This window comes from Rhinolophus ferrumequinum, chromosome 14, assembly GCF_004115265.2.
Source record: "Rhinolophus ferrumequinum isolate MPI-CBG mRhiFer1 chromosome 14, mRhiFer1_v1.p, whole genome shotgun sequence".
In the NCBI taxonomy this organism is placed as follows: domain Eukaryota; kingdom Metazoa; phylum Chordata; class Mammalia; order Chiroptera; family Rhinolophidae; genus Rhinolophus; species Rhinolophus ferrumequinum.
In genome coordinates this window covers 41,978,840-41,996,423 of record NC_046297.1, presented here as the reverse complement: position 1 = coordinate 41,996,423, position 17,584 = coordinate 41,978,840, and the positions used below count along the sequence as shown (strand labels likewise).

Sequence of the window (17,584 nt, the reverse complement as noted above, 5' to 3'; positions counted from 1 at the left end):
AAGCCAGTATTGCAGGAAATGTTAAAAGGACTTCTTTAAGCAGAAGAAAGGAGAAAACAAATGAAGATTAAAAATATGAATAATAAAATGGCAATAACTATGTATCTATCAAAAATCACTTTAAATGTAAATGGATTAAATACTCCAATCAAAAGACATAGGGTAGCTGAGTGGATAAGAAAACAAGACCTATGCATATGCTGTCTACAACACACACACCTCAGATCAAAAAACACACTGACTGAAAGTAAAGGGATGGTAAAAGATGTTTTACACAAATGGAAATGAGAAAAAAGCTGGGGCAGCACGACTTAACGTGGGACAAAACAGACTTTAAAACCAAGAGTATAGTAAGAGACAAAGAAGGACATTACATAATAAAGTGATCAATTTAACAAGAGGATATCACCCTGGTAAACTTTTATGAACCTAACATAGGAACACACACACACACACACACACACATACACATATACACATACATACATATAAGCAAATAAATATATAAAGCAAATACTGACTGAGATAAAGGCAGGTATCAACAGTAACACAATCAGAGTAGGGGACTTTGACACCCCACTGACACCAGTGGTCAGATCTTCCAGGCAGAAAATCAACACGGGAACAGCAAACTTAAATGACACATTAGACTAGGTGGATTTAATTGATATTTTTAGAGCATTTCACCCCAAATCAGCAGAATGTACATTCTTTTGAAGTGCACATGGAACATTTTCCAAGATAGACCTCATGTTAGGCCACAAAACAAGTCTCAGTAAATTTAAGAACATTGAAATCATATGAAGCATCTTCTCTGACCACAGTGTTATGAAACTAGAAATCAGTTACAAGAAAAAAAACTGAAAAACAAACACTTGGAGAATAAATAATATGTTACTAAATAATGAATGGGTCAAGAATGAGATCAAAGAAGAAATCAAAAAGGGAACGCTTGTGCACTGTTGGTGGGATTGCAGATTGGTGCAGCCGCTATGGAAAACAGTATGGAGGTATCTCAAAAATCTGAAAATGGAACTACCTTATGATCCAGTAATTCCACTCCTAGGTATCTATCCGGAGAAATCCAAAACTTCAATTCAAAAATCTTTATGCACTCCTATGTTTATTGCAGCACTATACACAATAACTAAGACATGGAAACAACCAAAATGCCCATCGGTAGATGACTGGATTAAGAAACTGTGGTATATTTATACCATGGAGTATTATGCAGCCATAAAGAAGAAAGAAATCTTACCATTTGCAACAACATGGATGGATCTAGAGAACATTATGTTAAGTGAAATAAGTCAGACAGAGAAAGATAAGTACCATATGATCTCACTTATTTGCGGATTCTAAAGAAAAGAATAAATGAATGAACTAATCAGAAACAGTTTGGGAGACAATGAGGAAAAACTGAGGGTTGCTAGATGGGCGGGAGGGATGGGGGGTGGGGGGAGGGTGAGGGGATTGGAGGGCAATCGGTGACCATAGGATGGCCACGGGCTTGAAAATTAATCTGGGGAACGTAATTTGGTGGTTACCAGAAGGTAAAGGGGTTGGGGGGTGGGGGATGAGGGTGAGGGGGATCAAATGTATGGTGATGGAAGGGGAGCTGACTCTGGGTGGTGAACACACAATGTGATTTATGGATGATGTGATACAGAATTGCACACCTGAAATCTATGTAATTTTACTAACAATTGTCACCCCAATACATTAAAAATAAATTAAAAAAAAAAAAGAGGTGAAAATAGTTTGGAGGCACTAACACCTTTTCACCACAGGAAGGCAGTAGTTAAAAAAAAAAAAAAAGATACCTTGAGACAATGAAAATGAAAACATAACAACCAAAAATATGTGGGACACAACAAAAGCAGTCCTAAGAGGGATGCAGGCCTAAGAGGGATGCAATGCAGGCCTACCTAAAGAAACAAGAAAAAAATCTCAAATCAACAGTCTATCTTTACACCTAAGGGAACTGGGAAAAGAAAAGCAAACAAAGCCCACAGTGAGTACGAGGGAGGAAATAATAAAGATCAAAATAGAAATAAAATAGAGGCTAAAAAAAACCCCAAAAGATTAATGAAACCAAGAGCTGGTTTTTTGAACAGATGAACAAAATGGCAAACTTTCAACCAGACTCATCAAGAAAAAAAGACCCAAATAAATAAAGTCAGAAATGAAAAAAGACAAGTGACAACCGACACTGCAGAAATACAAAAAATTTTAAGAAAATACTACAAGCAACTCTATATACAGCAACAAATTAAACAATCAGGAAGAAATGGATAAATTCCTAGAAGCATAGAATCTTCCAAGGCTGAATCAAGAAGAAACAGAAAATCTGAACAGACCGATTACTACCAACAAAACTGAATCAGTAATCAAGCTCCCAACAAACAAAAGTCCTGGACCAGATGGCTTCACAAGTGAATTTTACCAAACAGTCAAAAAAGTTTTAACACCCATTCTCCTCAAACTATTCCAAACAATCCAAGAGGAGGGAGAGCTCCCAAGCTCATTTTACGAGGCCACCATTACCCTGATTCCAAAAACGAGAAAAAGACATAACAAAAAAAACTATAGGCCAATATCCCTAATGAACATAGATGCAAAAATCCTCTACAAAACATTAGACAACCAAATTCAGCAATATATTAAAAAGATCATATACCACTATCAAGTGGGATTCATTCCTAGTATGTAAGGTTCAATATCCACACATCAATTAACATGACACAACACATAAACAAAATGAAAAATAAAAATCATATGGTCATATCAACAGATGCAGAAAAAGCATTTGACAAAATCCAGCATCCATTTATGATAAAAACTCAGCAAAGTGGGAATAGAGGGAAAATATTTCAACATAATCAAGTCCATATATGATAAACTCACAGCTAAAATCATACTCAGTGGGGAAAAGCTAAAAGCATTTCCCTTAAGATCAGGAACTAAACAAGGTTGCCTACTTTGACCACTTTTATTCAACAAAGTTCTGGAAGGTCTAGCCACAGCAATCAGACAAGAAAAGGAAATAAAAGGCATTCATATTGGAAAGGTGGAAGTAAAATTATCATATGCAGATGACATGAGAACCCCAAAGACTCCACCAAAAAACTATTAGAACTGATAAGTGAATTTAGTCAAGTAGCAGGATATAAAATTAATATTCAAAATCAGTTGCATTTGTATGCACCAGTAACAAACTATCAGAAGGAGAAATTAAGAGAACAGTCCCATTTACAATTTCTCCAAAAACAATAAAATACTTAGGAATAAATTTAACCAAGGAAGTAAAAGATCTGTACAGTAGTTCCTCGGTTTTCGAATGTCTCCATTGATGAACATTTCAGTTTATGAACGCCGTAAATTTTATGGATCTATGGTATCATTAGATAGTAAAATTCATGCTAAATTTGCAGTTTTAGGGGTTGATTTTAAAGGTCTGGAACAATTAATCCATTTTGCATTACTTTCTATGGGGAAACCATGCCTCGGTTTTCAAACGTTTCTGAACTCGAACGGACTTCTGGAACGGATTACATTCAAAAACCGAGGTACCACTGTGGGAAATTATATATAACACTGAAGAGAGAAATTAAAGAAGATAATTAATAAATGGAAACATATACCATGCTCATGGATAGGAAGAATTAATACAGTTAAAAATCCATACTATCTAAGGCAATAATAGATTGAACACAATCCCTATCAAATTACCAATGACATTTTTCACAGAACTAGAACGTATAATCCTAAAATTTGTATGGAATCTTAAAAAGACCATCAATTGCCACGGCAATCTTGAGAAATAAGAACAAAGTGGGAGGTATGACATCAAAGCATACTACAAGGCTATAGTAATCAAAACAGCATGGTACTGGCATAAAAACAGACACATTGATCAATGGAACAGAATAGAGAGCCCAGAAAATTAATTCATTCCTATATGGTCATTTAATCTATGATAAAGGAAGCAAGAATTTGCATTGCAGTAAAGACAGTCTATTTAATAAATGGTGCTGGGAAAACTGGAAAGATAAATGCAAAAAAAAAAATGAAACAGGACCACCTTCTTATGCCATATACAAGAAAAACTCAAAATGGATTAAAGACTTAAACACTCAAAAACATAAAACTCCTGGAAGAAAATATAGGAAGTGAACTCTCAGACATTACCCTTAGTGATATTTTTACTCATGTATCTCCATGGGTAAGGGAGGCAAAAGAAAAAATTAAACACATGGGAATACATCAAACTGAAAATATTTTTCACAGCAAAGAAAACCAACAAAACAAAAAGACAACCTACTGAATGGGAGAAGGTATTTGCCAATGATAAATCTGATAAGGGTTTAATATCCAAAATGTAAAAGAGACATTTCTCCAAAGAGGGCATACAGATGGCCAATAGTCATGTGACAAGATGCTCAACGTCACTAATCATCAAAGAAATGCAAATGAAAACCACAGGGAGATATCACCTCACTTCTGTCAGAATGGCTATCATCAATAAAACAACAATGCTGGTGAGAATGTGGAGAAAACGGAACCCTTGTGCACTGTTGGTGGGATTGCAAATTGGTGCAGCCACTGTGGAAAACAGTATGGAGGTTCCTCAAAAAATTAAAAATGGAGCTACCTTATGACCCAGCAATTCCACTCCTAGGTATTTATCCAAAGAAATCCAGAACACTAATTCGAAAAAATATATGCACCCCTATGTTTACTGCATTGCTATTCACAATAGCCAAGATATGGAAGCAACCTAAATGTTCATCAATAGATGATTGGATAAAGAAACTGTGGTACATTTATACAATGGAGTATTACTGTGCCATAAAAAAGAATGAAATCTTACCATTTGCAACAACATGGATGGACCTAGAGGATGTTATGCTAAGTGAAATAAGTCAGACCGAGAAAGACAAATACCATATTATCTCACTTATATGTGGAATCTAAAGAACAGAATAAACAAAACAAATAGACTCATAGATACAGAAAACAAACTGATGGTTGCTAAATGGGAGGGGCTTGGGAGATGGGTGAGAAGGTGAAGGGTTTAGAAAATATAAATTTGGTAGTCACAAAATAGTCACAGGGATGTGAAATACAGTATGGGGAACGTAGTCAATATTGTAAAGATTATGCAGGTTGTCAGATGGGTACTGGACTTACGGGGGAGGAATCCCTTCATAGATTATATAAATGCCTAACCACTGCGCTATATACCTAAAACTAATATAATATTGAATGTCAACTATGAATATATATACATAATATATATAGTCACAGAATGTAAAGTACAGCATAGGTAATATAGTCAGTGGTATTGTAATAGCTGTGTACATTGTCCCATGGGTAGTAGACTTGGTGGGGTTATCACATAGTGAGGGGTGTAAATATCTAATTATTATGTTGTTTTGTACACCTAAAACTAATTTTAAAAAGAAAGATTCTCTTCTATTGACTCCTAGAAGCTTTATGATTTTACTGATCACATTTAGATCTATGAGTCATCTGGAATTGATTTTTATGCATGGGGTGAGCTTGAAGGTCAACTTCCCATTTTCTTCTCAGTAAAAGAGTGCTATGTTTTTTGGTTTTGAAAGGGCTTTTCTTGGTGCTCACCCACATCACCTTTGACATAAATCAAGTATCCATATATATATATGGGACTTTTTATCAGGACTGTGTTCTCTTCCATTGGTCTTTGTATCTATCCTTGTGATGTACCACACTGTCTTCTTAATTACCATAACTTTATAATAATTCATTATATCTGGCAGTATAAGAGCACCTCACGTTACACACGCACTTTATTCTTCTTCAGGATTGTGTAAGCTATACTTAGCCCTTTGTATTTGCATGTACATTTTATTGTCAGTTACACACACACACACACACACACACACACACACACTCCTAAAGTCAGTGGGGAATCACTGAGGTCTGAGTGATAATGATAAAAAATTCTGTATGTGATTTTAATAATGCTAAAGTCAGTTCAATAAGATTAAAGAATGCCTTTGTTATTAATATTTTACGATTGGTTTTATATTCTCTTGTAGACTGTTCAGTAAATTGACCTTATTTTTTTTTTAATCTAATGGTGAAGAACATACTCGTTTGAAGTTTCATAGTGAGTTTGTAAGATTGTTTTAAAAACATGCAGACTGAGAATATACAATTAAATGATCTTAATGTTTTGTCTTGTTTTTTCAGAACATCTATGATAACAGTCGTCTATAAAATCAAACTTTTTCAAGAATTCTCTGAAGGAACCAAGTCGGATTTTCTTACATCATGACTTAATCTGAATGCAAGAACAAGAAATAGGTGTTATCTCTAAATATAATGAAGGGCTGTGTGTAAACACAGACCCTGACTCAGTTCTAATGAGCATTTTAGACATGAGTTTACATCGGCAAATGGGTTCAGATCGAGATCTTCAGTCTTCTGCTTCATCTGTGAGCTTGCCTTCAGTCAAAAAGGCACCCAAAAAAAGAAGAATTTCAATAGGCTCTTTGTTTCGGAGAAAAAAGGATAACAAACGTAAATCAAGGGAGATAAATGGCGGGGTGGATGGAATTGCAAGTATTGAAAGTATACATTCTGAAATGTGTACTGATAAGAACTCCATTTTCTCTACAAATACCTCCTCTGACAATGGATTAACTTCCATCAGCAAACAAATTGGAGACTTTATAGAGTGCCCTTTGTGCCTTTTGCGGCATTCTAAAGACAGATTTCCTGAGATAATGACTTGTCATCATAGATCTTGTGTGGATTGCTTACGACAATATCTAAGGATAGAAATTTCTGAAAGTAGAGTTAATATCAGTTGCCCAGAATGTACTGAACGGTTTAATCCCCATGATATTCGCTTGATATTAAGTGATGATGTGTTGATGGAAAAATATGAAGAATTTATGCTTAGACGGTGGCTCGTTGCAGATCCTGACTGTAGGTGGTGTCCAGCTCCAGACTGTGGGTAAGAATATTTTGTTAGATTTTTCTTGAGTTAATTTTTTCACTTGTGATAAAATAAGTGACTTTTGACTATTACTCAAAAGAAAAATCTTAACATGTCAGGTGATTCATTCATTCAATCCACAAACATATTGAGTGCATACCATGTGTTAGGCAGTGTTCAATGTTAGAGGCAGGAAACTTAACTCATTTTTACGAGCATATTGTCTCTGCACAACATTCACTTAAGAACAGTTTTCAGAAGAAAAGGATAAAATGGTAGAGTGCAGGATCTGGTTGGGGGCAAAATTGATTTTCCCCATTCAATTGGAAAATTTTTATTTTGATATAACAGATGAAATGATCATGGGTTTTGTTTGTTTTTGCTGTTGGGGGGGTCATTTATATAAATTTAAATGACTGTTTTGAAAAGCACCTTACCATGTGTAGCAGTATGATTTGTTTATGTTGGTGTACATAAGTATTTACTAGTCTCAAGATCTAGAGATTATGTAATACTTCATCTGCCTCATGTTTTTTAATTACAAATACCATTTTACCAACATTTAAAATAATTATGCTTATATATTTGATTATTATGTCAATAGCAATTCCCTGTTTATGGAACATTTACTATGTACAGTTGTCAGAACTAGGGAGAAACAGTCATATACTCTGTTTTTGTTTTTTTTTTTTTTGACAGTTGAATTTCTTTTGAACATTAAGTCACTTTTTGCAAGCTAGTAAACAGAATCAAAGTAAGGCAGTCTGGTCCTGTAGGGATCCAGGCCAAATCTTGCAATCTTCAGCAGAATGACAGTACAAGGTGCTAACAACGGGATTATAAACTCTAAATAACAACCTCTTATCTATATTTTTCCTTAGGAAACAGCCAAAAGTCCAGTCCTTAAAGGCATGATGCACAGAACGTCTTGACCCAAATTATATGCTATAGCCAACCTATGGGTGAGCCAGATCAGAGCTGGCCAAGGACGGTGAACAGAGAGAGTGTTCATAATACATTTTGAAAACTTACTCTGAGGTTTAAAACCGTTCTGGTTGCTGTTAATAAGAAAGCAAAAAAATATTACGGATGCACTCACACTGATACTTGATTTTGCCAAGGTCTTCCATTAGAACACGAAATTAGAGATGAGTAGGGGATAAGATACTTAGATATTTTCAAAATAAATTACATAGTAATAAGAAATTTGACATATGGTATTCTTCCACAAGAACAACCTGACAATAGACTATTTAAAGAAATGTCTAAAAGAGGTGGTGGCAGCAACACTTCCCACTACAGAATAATCTCCCGCTTTTCCATAAAATTAACATTGCTATTCTTCCATGGTAGAGGTTCATATGGAAAAACTTGTCAGGATTTTTGCCAAGGCCAGGAGGTGAAAAAGCCTGTTCTAATTAGCTAATTGTAAGCTCAGTTGACATCTTTAAGATGGGACTCAAAACCTGACCATTGTTTTGTTAAACGTATGCAAGCTGCAGAATTCCTTAGCCCTTAACGATAGTTTCTGCTGTGTCTTAAAGCTGGGCTTTGTCCCTCCCACCTGACTCTTCTCAGGTTTGTGGTGGGTGCCAACCATCAAAGTCTGGAATGTCATCGTAGAAGTAATCTGGTAGCCTTTGGATGCATAGTAGGTGATGCTCAGGTGGCAAAACCCTGGCAGGAACACCAGATGCCAATGATCAGGACAGGAATCAGCCTTTGCTGATACAGCCCACCAGCAGGAGGGAGCCTATGATAATGAGAAAGGCGCCAATCACAAACAGCACTGTAGCAACGCAGGGACATTATATGGGATCTTAGGTGGGCTTTTCTTAAACTGAAGGTTGATGTAGCCATCATCTGTGGAGAGCCTTGAGTATTTCACTTTACTACCAGGGATTCCAGTAGCCAGGTTGGTACCAGACGTCATCATAACACACTGACCCAGCTACAGCCGTAGAGACACCCAGAGCCTTCATGGCATACCTCACCTAATTGCCACCCCACCCCGACCCAGCTCAACGCTGGAAATCCAGTCATATACTCTTAAAGAATAGTGAAAGCCATAAACACTGGATATGATTTAGCATACCATTAGTAAACCAGAGATTATAAGTAACAATTTCAGGACTCATTCTTCTAAATTAATCGATTATTAAAAATTTATTGAGTAGCAAATTTTCAGATTGCATCTAGCCTAGATGCCATAATTTTAAATCAGAAAAGTAATAGTATGTTTCCAGTCTGTGCTGGAATCCCAACCAGTTTTCCCAAGTATCAATAGCCCTTAACTGCCCATCAATGATTTCTGTGTAATATAAAGCATTAAAAGTATTACCTAGTTATTTAACATTTTATGAATTCATTAGTTGTGTGAAGGACTCAGAGATATACTATTCAGTTTCAATTGAATTATGTTCTCCTATACTGCCAGGACCTTGTACTATAACATAAATAACAATAATATGTTAAAGATAGTATCTAAACTGGGCCAAGGTTGGGTATGCTTTCAAGTGTATGGCAGAAGCAAACTCTGCGACCCGTGAAGAGGTAAACTCTCAAGAAAAAGATGAGAAGAAAATAGGGATAATGAACTTGAGCAGAAGACAGTATCCTGTCAGAAGAACAGCTTAGATACAACTGTGTCACTCTTGATCCCTGAAACCTCTGTACAACATTTTCACTGGTGCAAGTGTGCAGGTTCATTAGAGTAGATTTGAAGTTAGATAGCAAATTTTAGTTTAAAAAAAAAAAGCTTTTGGGAAATCATTATAGCAAATACTCCTATAGTAAGAATTCAAATAGAAATATGCTTATATATGCTTATATATTGTTTATTATCTGGTTTTCTAACTATCTTTTGTGGAACCCCAGGGTTAAGACGTGCTCTCACATGTTCCTTTAAGCATTTAATAGGTTTAAAAAAAAAGTGAAAATGGTGGACAAATTAAAAAGAGGCTTAAACATCAGAACCTGTGTACAGAAGAGATTCAGACAATAAATCCAGGAGCACAGGCTTTCTGGTGATTAAAATAAGAATATTCTCTTGTGCTGGATTGATCATGTCATCATAATGGATAATATCAACACTCTCAACCTAATAGAACACAACAAATAGGGCTGAGACACAGATTCTAGTTTGTATAGGAACTTGATTTTAGAGGAAGGATGCCAAAGCAATTGGGAAAGGATTATTCAGCATATAGAATTGTGAAAATTAGCTATTTGAGGGGGGAAAATTAGATTGTCACCACACATACCACATCAAAAGAAAATGAAAACAGATTATAGAAACAAGTTATATAAATAAAAAGAAAAGAATTAACTCAAAGAAAATACAGGTGAATATAGCTCACCAGCTGCCATGCTATTTATTAAAATTGAACATACATTTACCCTGTAACTTAGAAGATCCACTCCTAATTAAATACCTTGGAGAAACTCTTTACTTGTGTGCCAGGAGGCATCTAGTTAGGATACTTGTTTAAGAATGTTCATAATAGCAAATAAAAAAAAAAATGTTCATTGACGGAAAATGGATAAGTACATTTACTTTATGGTTACCTCTTGAGAGAAGAAGGATGTGAACTTCGAGGGGCAATCAAGGAATTTCTAAAGCCACTGATAAGTATGGTAACCATAGGTTCTGATTTGCCCAAGATAGTTTCAGTTCATGCTTATTGTACTGATGTAATTTTTAATAGCATTACTACCTTTCTCAGGTGTCCCAGTTTAGGTTGTGAATTATATGATCAGCCTATAGATACTGTTTTTAACTTGGGTAGATACAGTGGTATTGGTTTTATTATTCTTTATAAATTCTTTTATATGTATGACATTTTTCAGTAAAATTTTAAAATTTTTCATAAACTTATAGTTTGGGTTATTTTTATACATTTTCTTCTCATTGACACTTCGTTGTTAAAAAGTAAAATGGCTCAGTATTCAAAATATTTTAGAGTTAAATACAAAATAATAGAAACACCTACTTTAACAAATTCTGTTATTATGAAAACAACCACTTTGTTCTTATGTAAGGTTAAAGAATTGGGTTTGCTTAATTTGGCTATAAATTAATTTTTGGTTCTGGTGGTTGTCAGTAGTCGCACCTCGGAGGACAAAGAAGACATGTCACAGACATTACTTTTATTTGTGTATTTTCATTTGTATTTAATTTATGCTGGCTTTCAAATAGCATATTTTATATACTTGATTATGGTACAGTTTTTATGATTATGTTATATAGAAAAATTCACCCAGTAACAAAATTTATATGGATACTTTGAAAATCTAAAATACTACATAAGCCCTTATTAAAATTTAGTTTTACGTAGCATGAGCATGCACAGAGCTGATTTTGAATCTTCATCCTATCATGTTATAAGAATTGAGATAGATCTTTAATGTTATTACTAACATAATTCCTAGCTTTTCATAGCTCTTATCATTTCACATCTCTATTTCTGAAGTTTTGTTTTGTTTTTATATCAGTCGTTCAGATATTCAATCCACCTATGTACCAGGTACCAGAGATTTAGTGAACAAAAAAACCAAAAATCTCTGCCCTCTTAGAACTTAAAATCTTTGGATCCACAGAGGGATACTTTTTATTTAAACTCAATTTATTATTTAAATCTGACATAGGGAATACTGGTAAATATCTGGCTGTTTGGCAGTTATTCATAAAAATGCCTAGCCAACAGTAGTAGGACCATAGGCATGTATGTAGTATTTAACCCCTTTCATTGTACAACACACTTGAAAGGCTTTTTTCCAAAAATACTAGATACGAATTTATGAATTTTTCCTTCTGCATTTTGTATTTGTCAATATAACCATTTTCTATGTCTAACATCAATTTTACTTAAACATGTAGTTTTACACACTTTGAGAAATACTGCTCTTAGCTCAGAGTAGAAAGAAAACCTGGCCCTGCTTCTATTTGAGAGATCTCAGTGTTTCTGACCTAACATTCTTTTCCATTCTTCTGAGGGTCCGCACAGATTAAACTTGTTTAAAGGACAGTATTTCTTAAAAAAACAAAAACAAAACTCTTGACAAGGGGCCTAGGAGGCCAAACCTGTGTGCTGTGATTTAACCAGTGTAAATTTAGCCCTAGCCTGGTTCTAGAAAATGTCAGTTTGCACAGGTTCAGAGAAAAATCTGGCCATGGCTGAGGAGAAGAATTGGGGTGAGAGGCATGTACAAAGGGAAGCATAGAACTTGTCTTGGATAAAAATATCTGATTACCTCCCGCCTTGGAATCCTAGTTTGTACATTGTCTAGGCAGATAGCAAAAAGTTGGCATTTTGGTTTCTGTTATCATTTGTTTCAACTAAAACCACCCTTCTGCCAGCACACATTATCTATGTCATCTCATGTGAGTGCATCTGACTTTGCTAGGGAACCGTTAATGATTTATGTCTGTGAGCCCTGTCTATACAAATAACATTCTTCCCCTCACACCCTTGGTAAGAACCGAGTTGATACACTACAACACAGGACACATGTCAGCTTTCTTTTACTAATTAGCGGACTAAAGAATGTGGCTTTAGATATGCAGCCAAAATGCCTTGCTAACACTCCACCTCTAAATTAGACAGACTTCTCCAATAGTCTGGGTAGTTTTCAACAATTGTAGGCCTCCCCTGCAGTATATACACAAAAGCAGAACTGAACGCATCCTCTGTAGGAAAGCAGATCTGGAAAGGGAACCAGGAGATGAGCCTCGCTTTGTTGAGACCTTCTCCCAAATATATTAATCAAGTCACTCCTTTACCACTGCAATAACAGTAACTTCTTGTAAGTGGAAACATGAGCCTATTGATTTTGATATAAAACCTGAATTTTCCCCTTAACTGGATCACATAATATTGGTATTTCCGATTATATTTTTTTTGTTTTTTAAAAGTTGTGTTAAAGCTTTGTGTTTGTGAAAAAGGGTTATCTTGGACTTCTGGATAATCTTTCTTCGTTCATTTTTCTCATTTTCTAACTAAAAATTTATTGGGACTGTTATATCTTTCTTAGGATTACATTTCATGTTAGATATACTTGTGCCTTCATAAGGAATTTGTTCTAGACAGAATATACTGCCCTAGCTGGTATCCCTACTTCCTCAATTTTATCAGTATTGTAAGTTGTGGAACTCCAGTACTGTGAAACTCTCCCAGAAAATAGATGTCTTAGTCACATAAATTCAGGAAATAGTGCGCATATACACTGAATGTATATGTTAAAAATTATTTTACCAAATACTAGAGTGAAAAAAGAAACAAACAAAAAAGCACTTTAATTTTGCTTAGCATTTCCCTAGCTTGACCATTGCGTACTTTCTTCTTAGGGATCACCTGTTAACAATCCAGTGAACAGAAAATACTTTTGGAAAAACTATCCTATTTCAGTCCCTTCCTGTTTTCCTCACTTTCTTCCTATCTCTCCAACCCTGCCTAAGGAGGAAGGTTTAAGCATTTCAAGTAACTAGAGATCTTCAGCTGAAGAATAGACAGAAAGTAAGACTTAAGTTAAAAAATGATCAAAGAAGGAAATGGAGCTATCTTTTAAACCAAGATTTGGATACTGTTTAATCCAGAAATGTTTAGTTAATTAGCATTATTCGTTTATCTCTGTGACCTTCTGCTGGTCTTGTTCTTTTCCTAAATAATACTTAATGCACTAGAGCAGAGAGACTTCTGAAATTTTTCTTTAAAGCAAGTATTTTGTATTTAATTTGTTTCACCATTTGCTTCTATTATAATTTGAGAGCCGTTTTCCAATGGAAAATAAGTTTGGCTCCCCACACTATGAAACTCATCTTCAAAAGGCCTTTGAAAGCACATTTTCAAAATACGTGAGTGCTAGGGACATTTAATTCCTTGATATGTTATAGAATGTGCCTCACCATTTATTATTAGGATTGAATGTGTATGGACACAGGACACTTACATAGTAAATACTCAATAATTGTTAGCATAAGAAAAACTACTAGACACGCTAGCCTTTTATAGTTCTCAAAATATACATTCATGAAAATATTTGGTTAGTATTATTAGAGGTAATCCTGTTTTCGTTTGGAATTTGCGCAGATTGAATGGGACTTGAATGTTTGGTTCTGGGGTAGGGCACCTTAGCTTTTATATTAAGAAAAAAAACACCTAGGAGTAGAGTAAAAGAAGATGGATGTACTTTATCTCTAACATTTGAGTACATATAATGTGCCCTGAACTAATTCTCTTTCCCTTTCTCCCTTCTTTTCTCCACCTCTTTCTCCCCCTCCCTCTGTTCCTCCCTCTCTCCCTCCTCAGTCCTCTCCCTCCCCCCACCTGTATTATCTTGTTTAAATATCACAATGCTTATTATATCCTAATTTTTGAGCTGCATCAAAACCTACATTTTCACCAAGTATTAAATGTTAGACATTGTAATGCAGAATGATTGCTCTACATGTCAGCTGTTAGTTTGCTCCAGGTAATTACACTGCCTATTTAAACAATGCTAAATAGATATTCACCATCTGTGTACTATAAGCAGTGAATCATTTTCAGCAAGCTTAAGTCTATCTCTAGACTCAAAACTATAAGGAATTTTCATCTAAAAGCAATTTATGAAGTTGTTTTAAGTTTGATTACTGAGAAGAAAATGTGTTTTGAGTTCTCAGGTTTTTTGCTCTGCCCCATCATGTTGTTAGGGATGCTGGGCCAGATTTTGGAACTTCTCTTGTCATGAAATTTTGAAATGGCAAAGTTGACATTCTCCTTTTAATTCTTGTCAAGATGTGATGAACTCCCTAATAGAACTTTCTCTTGGAAGACTCAATGCCTAAATCACTAATTAAAAATTAAGTCAGTTCTTGAAAGTTTTGTTTAGTGATATTCTACTATACTGAAAAACCTACAAAGTTTAGAATTATGATATAACCTAATTTCTATTAATCTACCTCATATATTTTTATAAATATTTACTTAGAAAGGATATGCTCTTCCTAAGTTTATCTTAAAGCACTCAGTGTTCATATTAACTGTAGATCTGTTTCCCTATTTAATTATTTGAAAGTTCTTAAGTTTATGTCTAAATTTGCCTTTCGCAATTATCACTATAATTATTGCATTTTTTTCTTGCAACACAATGTACATTAATACTTCAGTTGTCCAGTAAAATTTCACTATATAAAGCAACAAGATTTTTACTCTTGTTATGTCTAGAATGCCTACCAATGTTTATTTTTAAATGAATATTCAGAAATTAATATTCAATCTAAACAACATATATTATACTGATGTAGAAATGATAGTAACTTGTATGATCAAATGGGCATTAATCAAGCACAGTGCAGAGGTACTAGAAATGTCACTGGAGCAGTCATTGCTTATTTGGCCTGCTAATGGTCAAGGGCAAAGCTGAAGCTGATTTTGGCCGAATACTGAGACTAAGCAAACTTCAGTGAATTCCTATTTTATGTTTGGGAAAACTTAGTTGTAGAGAGAGTATGTAACTTACATAAAACTATACAGGGAATAAGTGGTAGAAGTTGAACTTGGACCAAGTAGCCAAAACTTTACTTCTGCCTTTATAAATTGTGACTGACTTAAAAAAGTAGGTGGTCTTAGCATTGTCCTCTGCACACACACAGCTTCCCCCATTCTGTCCCCTCCTCTTCCCACCTTCCTTCAAGAAAAGGTAGGATGGAGAAGAAATTTAGAAGAAAATGCCTTTCCTTTTCACTGAAATTATTTTGAAGGCCGCTTTTAGATTATAACTTGATAGAAAATAAAGTGTAGAGTCTGAAGATATTTTTATTGAGACTGCAATGAATAAACCCTTTGGGAAAATTTTGAGCTCGGGGAAATGAAACATTGCTAAATTACCTCTGTTGATTTAAATTGCCTTTAATTCAGTCGTGTTTGAACATATTTATACTAGACAATGGTAATTGCAGAATTGGTATGTCAGAAATAAAGTGTAATTTAAGTTGTCAAGTTTAAAGTGTGAGATAATAAGGGAGCAACAGGTCCAAAACTAGAAGAACTTTCCCTTGAAATTTTGCATAATTTTATAGATTATATTATATAATTTCAATAAATTTAATAAAAATCTCAGTATAATTATTATTTAAATTTTTATGCCAGTAACAATAAGAGCCCTGAAAAGTCCCCTAAATTTCCAGGCAAAAGGAAATGTTTGATATTTACAAAAGCCTTTTATTCATAGATAAGACTTGTTTCTCTTTCAGAGAGAACCAGAAACCCCCAGATATTTTTTAATGGAAAGTTTTATTGAGATAATTGTAGATTCATATATAGTTGTAAGAAATAATACAGAGAAATCCTGTGTATCCTTCACACGGTTTGCCCCAGTGATACCATTTTGCAAAGCTATGAAACAATTTCACAACAGGTTGGTGCAAAAGTAATTGTGGTTTTTGCAATTATTTCTAACCTTTTAAATCGCAATTACTTTTGCACCAACCTAATATTAGGCGGGCATTGATACAATCCACCGATCTTATTCAAATTTCCCCAGCTTTACTTGTACTTGTGTATGTGTTTATTTAGTTGTATATCATTTTATCACCTGTAGGTTCAAGTATCCACCACCATAGTGCAGGTACTGAACAGTTCTATCACAACAAAGATCCCACATGTTGCTCTTTTATAAATACATATACCTCTCCCCTGCCCTCTCCCCTCCCCCACCCCATCCCTAACTCCTGGCAACCACTAAATCTGTTTTCCATTTCTAAAATTTCATCACTTAAAAATGTTATATAAGTGGAATTCTACAGTATGTAACTTTTTGAGATTGGCTTTTTTTGTTCAGCCTTATTCTCCAGAGATTCACCCAAAATGTTATTTAAGTGTACAGGTAGTTTCTTTTTGTTCTTGAGTAGTATTCCATGGCGTATATGCACATAGTTGTTTAACCATTTATTTGTTGAAGGAAGGACATGTGGGCTGTTTCCAGTTTGGGGCTATTACGAATAAAGCTGCTGTAAATATTTGTGTACAGGTTTTTGTGTGAACATGTTTTCATTTCTCTGGGATAAATGCCCCGTAGTGCCCAGAATTTATTTTAAGTCAGAAATAATTTTTTTAAGTGATAGATTATTTTTTTTATTAGTTTTTTTTATTGGGGAACAGTGTGTTTCTCCAGGGCCCATCAGCTCCAAGTCATTGTCCTTCAATCTAGTTGTGGAGGACGCAGCTCAGCTTCAAGTCCAGATTGCCGTTTTTTCAATCTTTAGCTGCAGGGGATGCAGCCCACAATCCCATGTGGGAATTGAACCAGCAACCTTGTTGTTAAGAGCTCACGCTCAAACCAACTGAGCCATCTGGCCACCCCTCTGGCAGCTCAGCAGCAGCTTGTTGTCTTCAATCTAGTTGTGGAGAGCTCAGCTCACTGGCTCATGTGGGAATCGAACCGGCAACCCTGTTGTTCAGAGCTTGCGCTATAACCAGCTGAGCCATCCGGCCACCCCAAGTCAGAAATTTTTCAAGTGCCAAAAATATTAACTCAGAGAATAGGTATTAGGACTAGTCATGAATCTACTGTTCTCAGTCTTTTATCTAAAGCAAAAAATTTCCTGATTGAGAA

General features: G+C 35.0%; 1 protein-coding gene and 1 pseudogene across 3 annotated transcripts in view; one reads left to right on the top strand and one right to left on the bottom strand.

Annotated features, from left to right (window-relative positions):
• Positions 1 to 17,584, top strand: part of RNF19A (ring finger protein 19A, RBR E3 ubiquitin protein ligase) — an 82,732-nt gene that overhangs the window by 20,017 nt on the left and 45,131 nt on the right. For all 3 annotated transcript variants that reach the window (XM_033126741.1, XM_033126739.1, XM_033126740.1), the window contains exon 2: positions 6,241 to 7,009. In XM_033126741.1, the coding sequence (XP_032982632.1) occupies positions 6,336 to 7,009 (674 nt within the window). In that variant the 5' untranslated portion in view covers positions 6,241 to 6,335. The remainder of the gene's footprint in view (positions 1 to 6,240; positions 7,010 to 17,584) is intronic.
• On the bottom strand, positions 8,566 to 9,023 carry LOC117034169 (transmembrane protein 230-like; annotated as a pseudogene).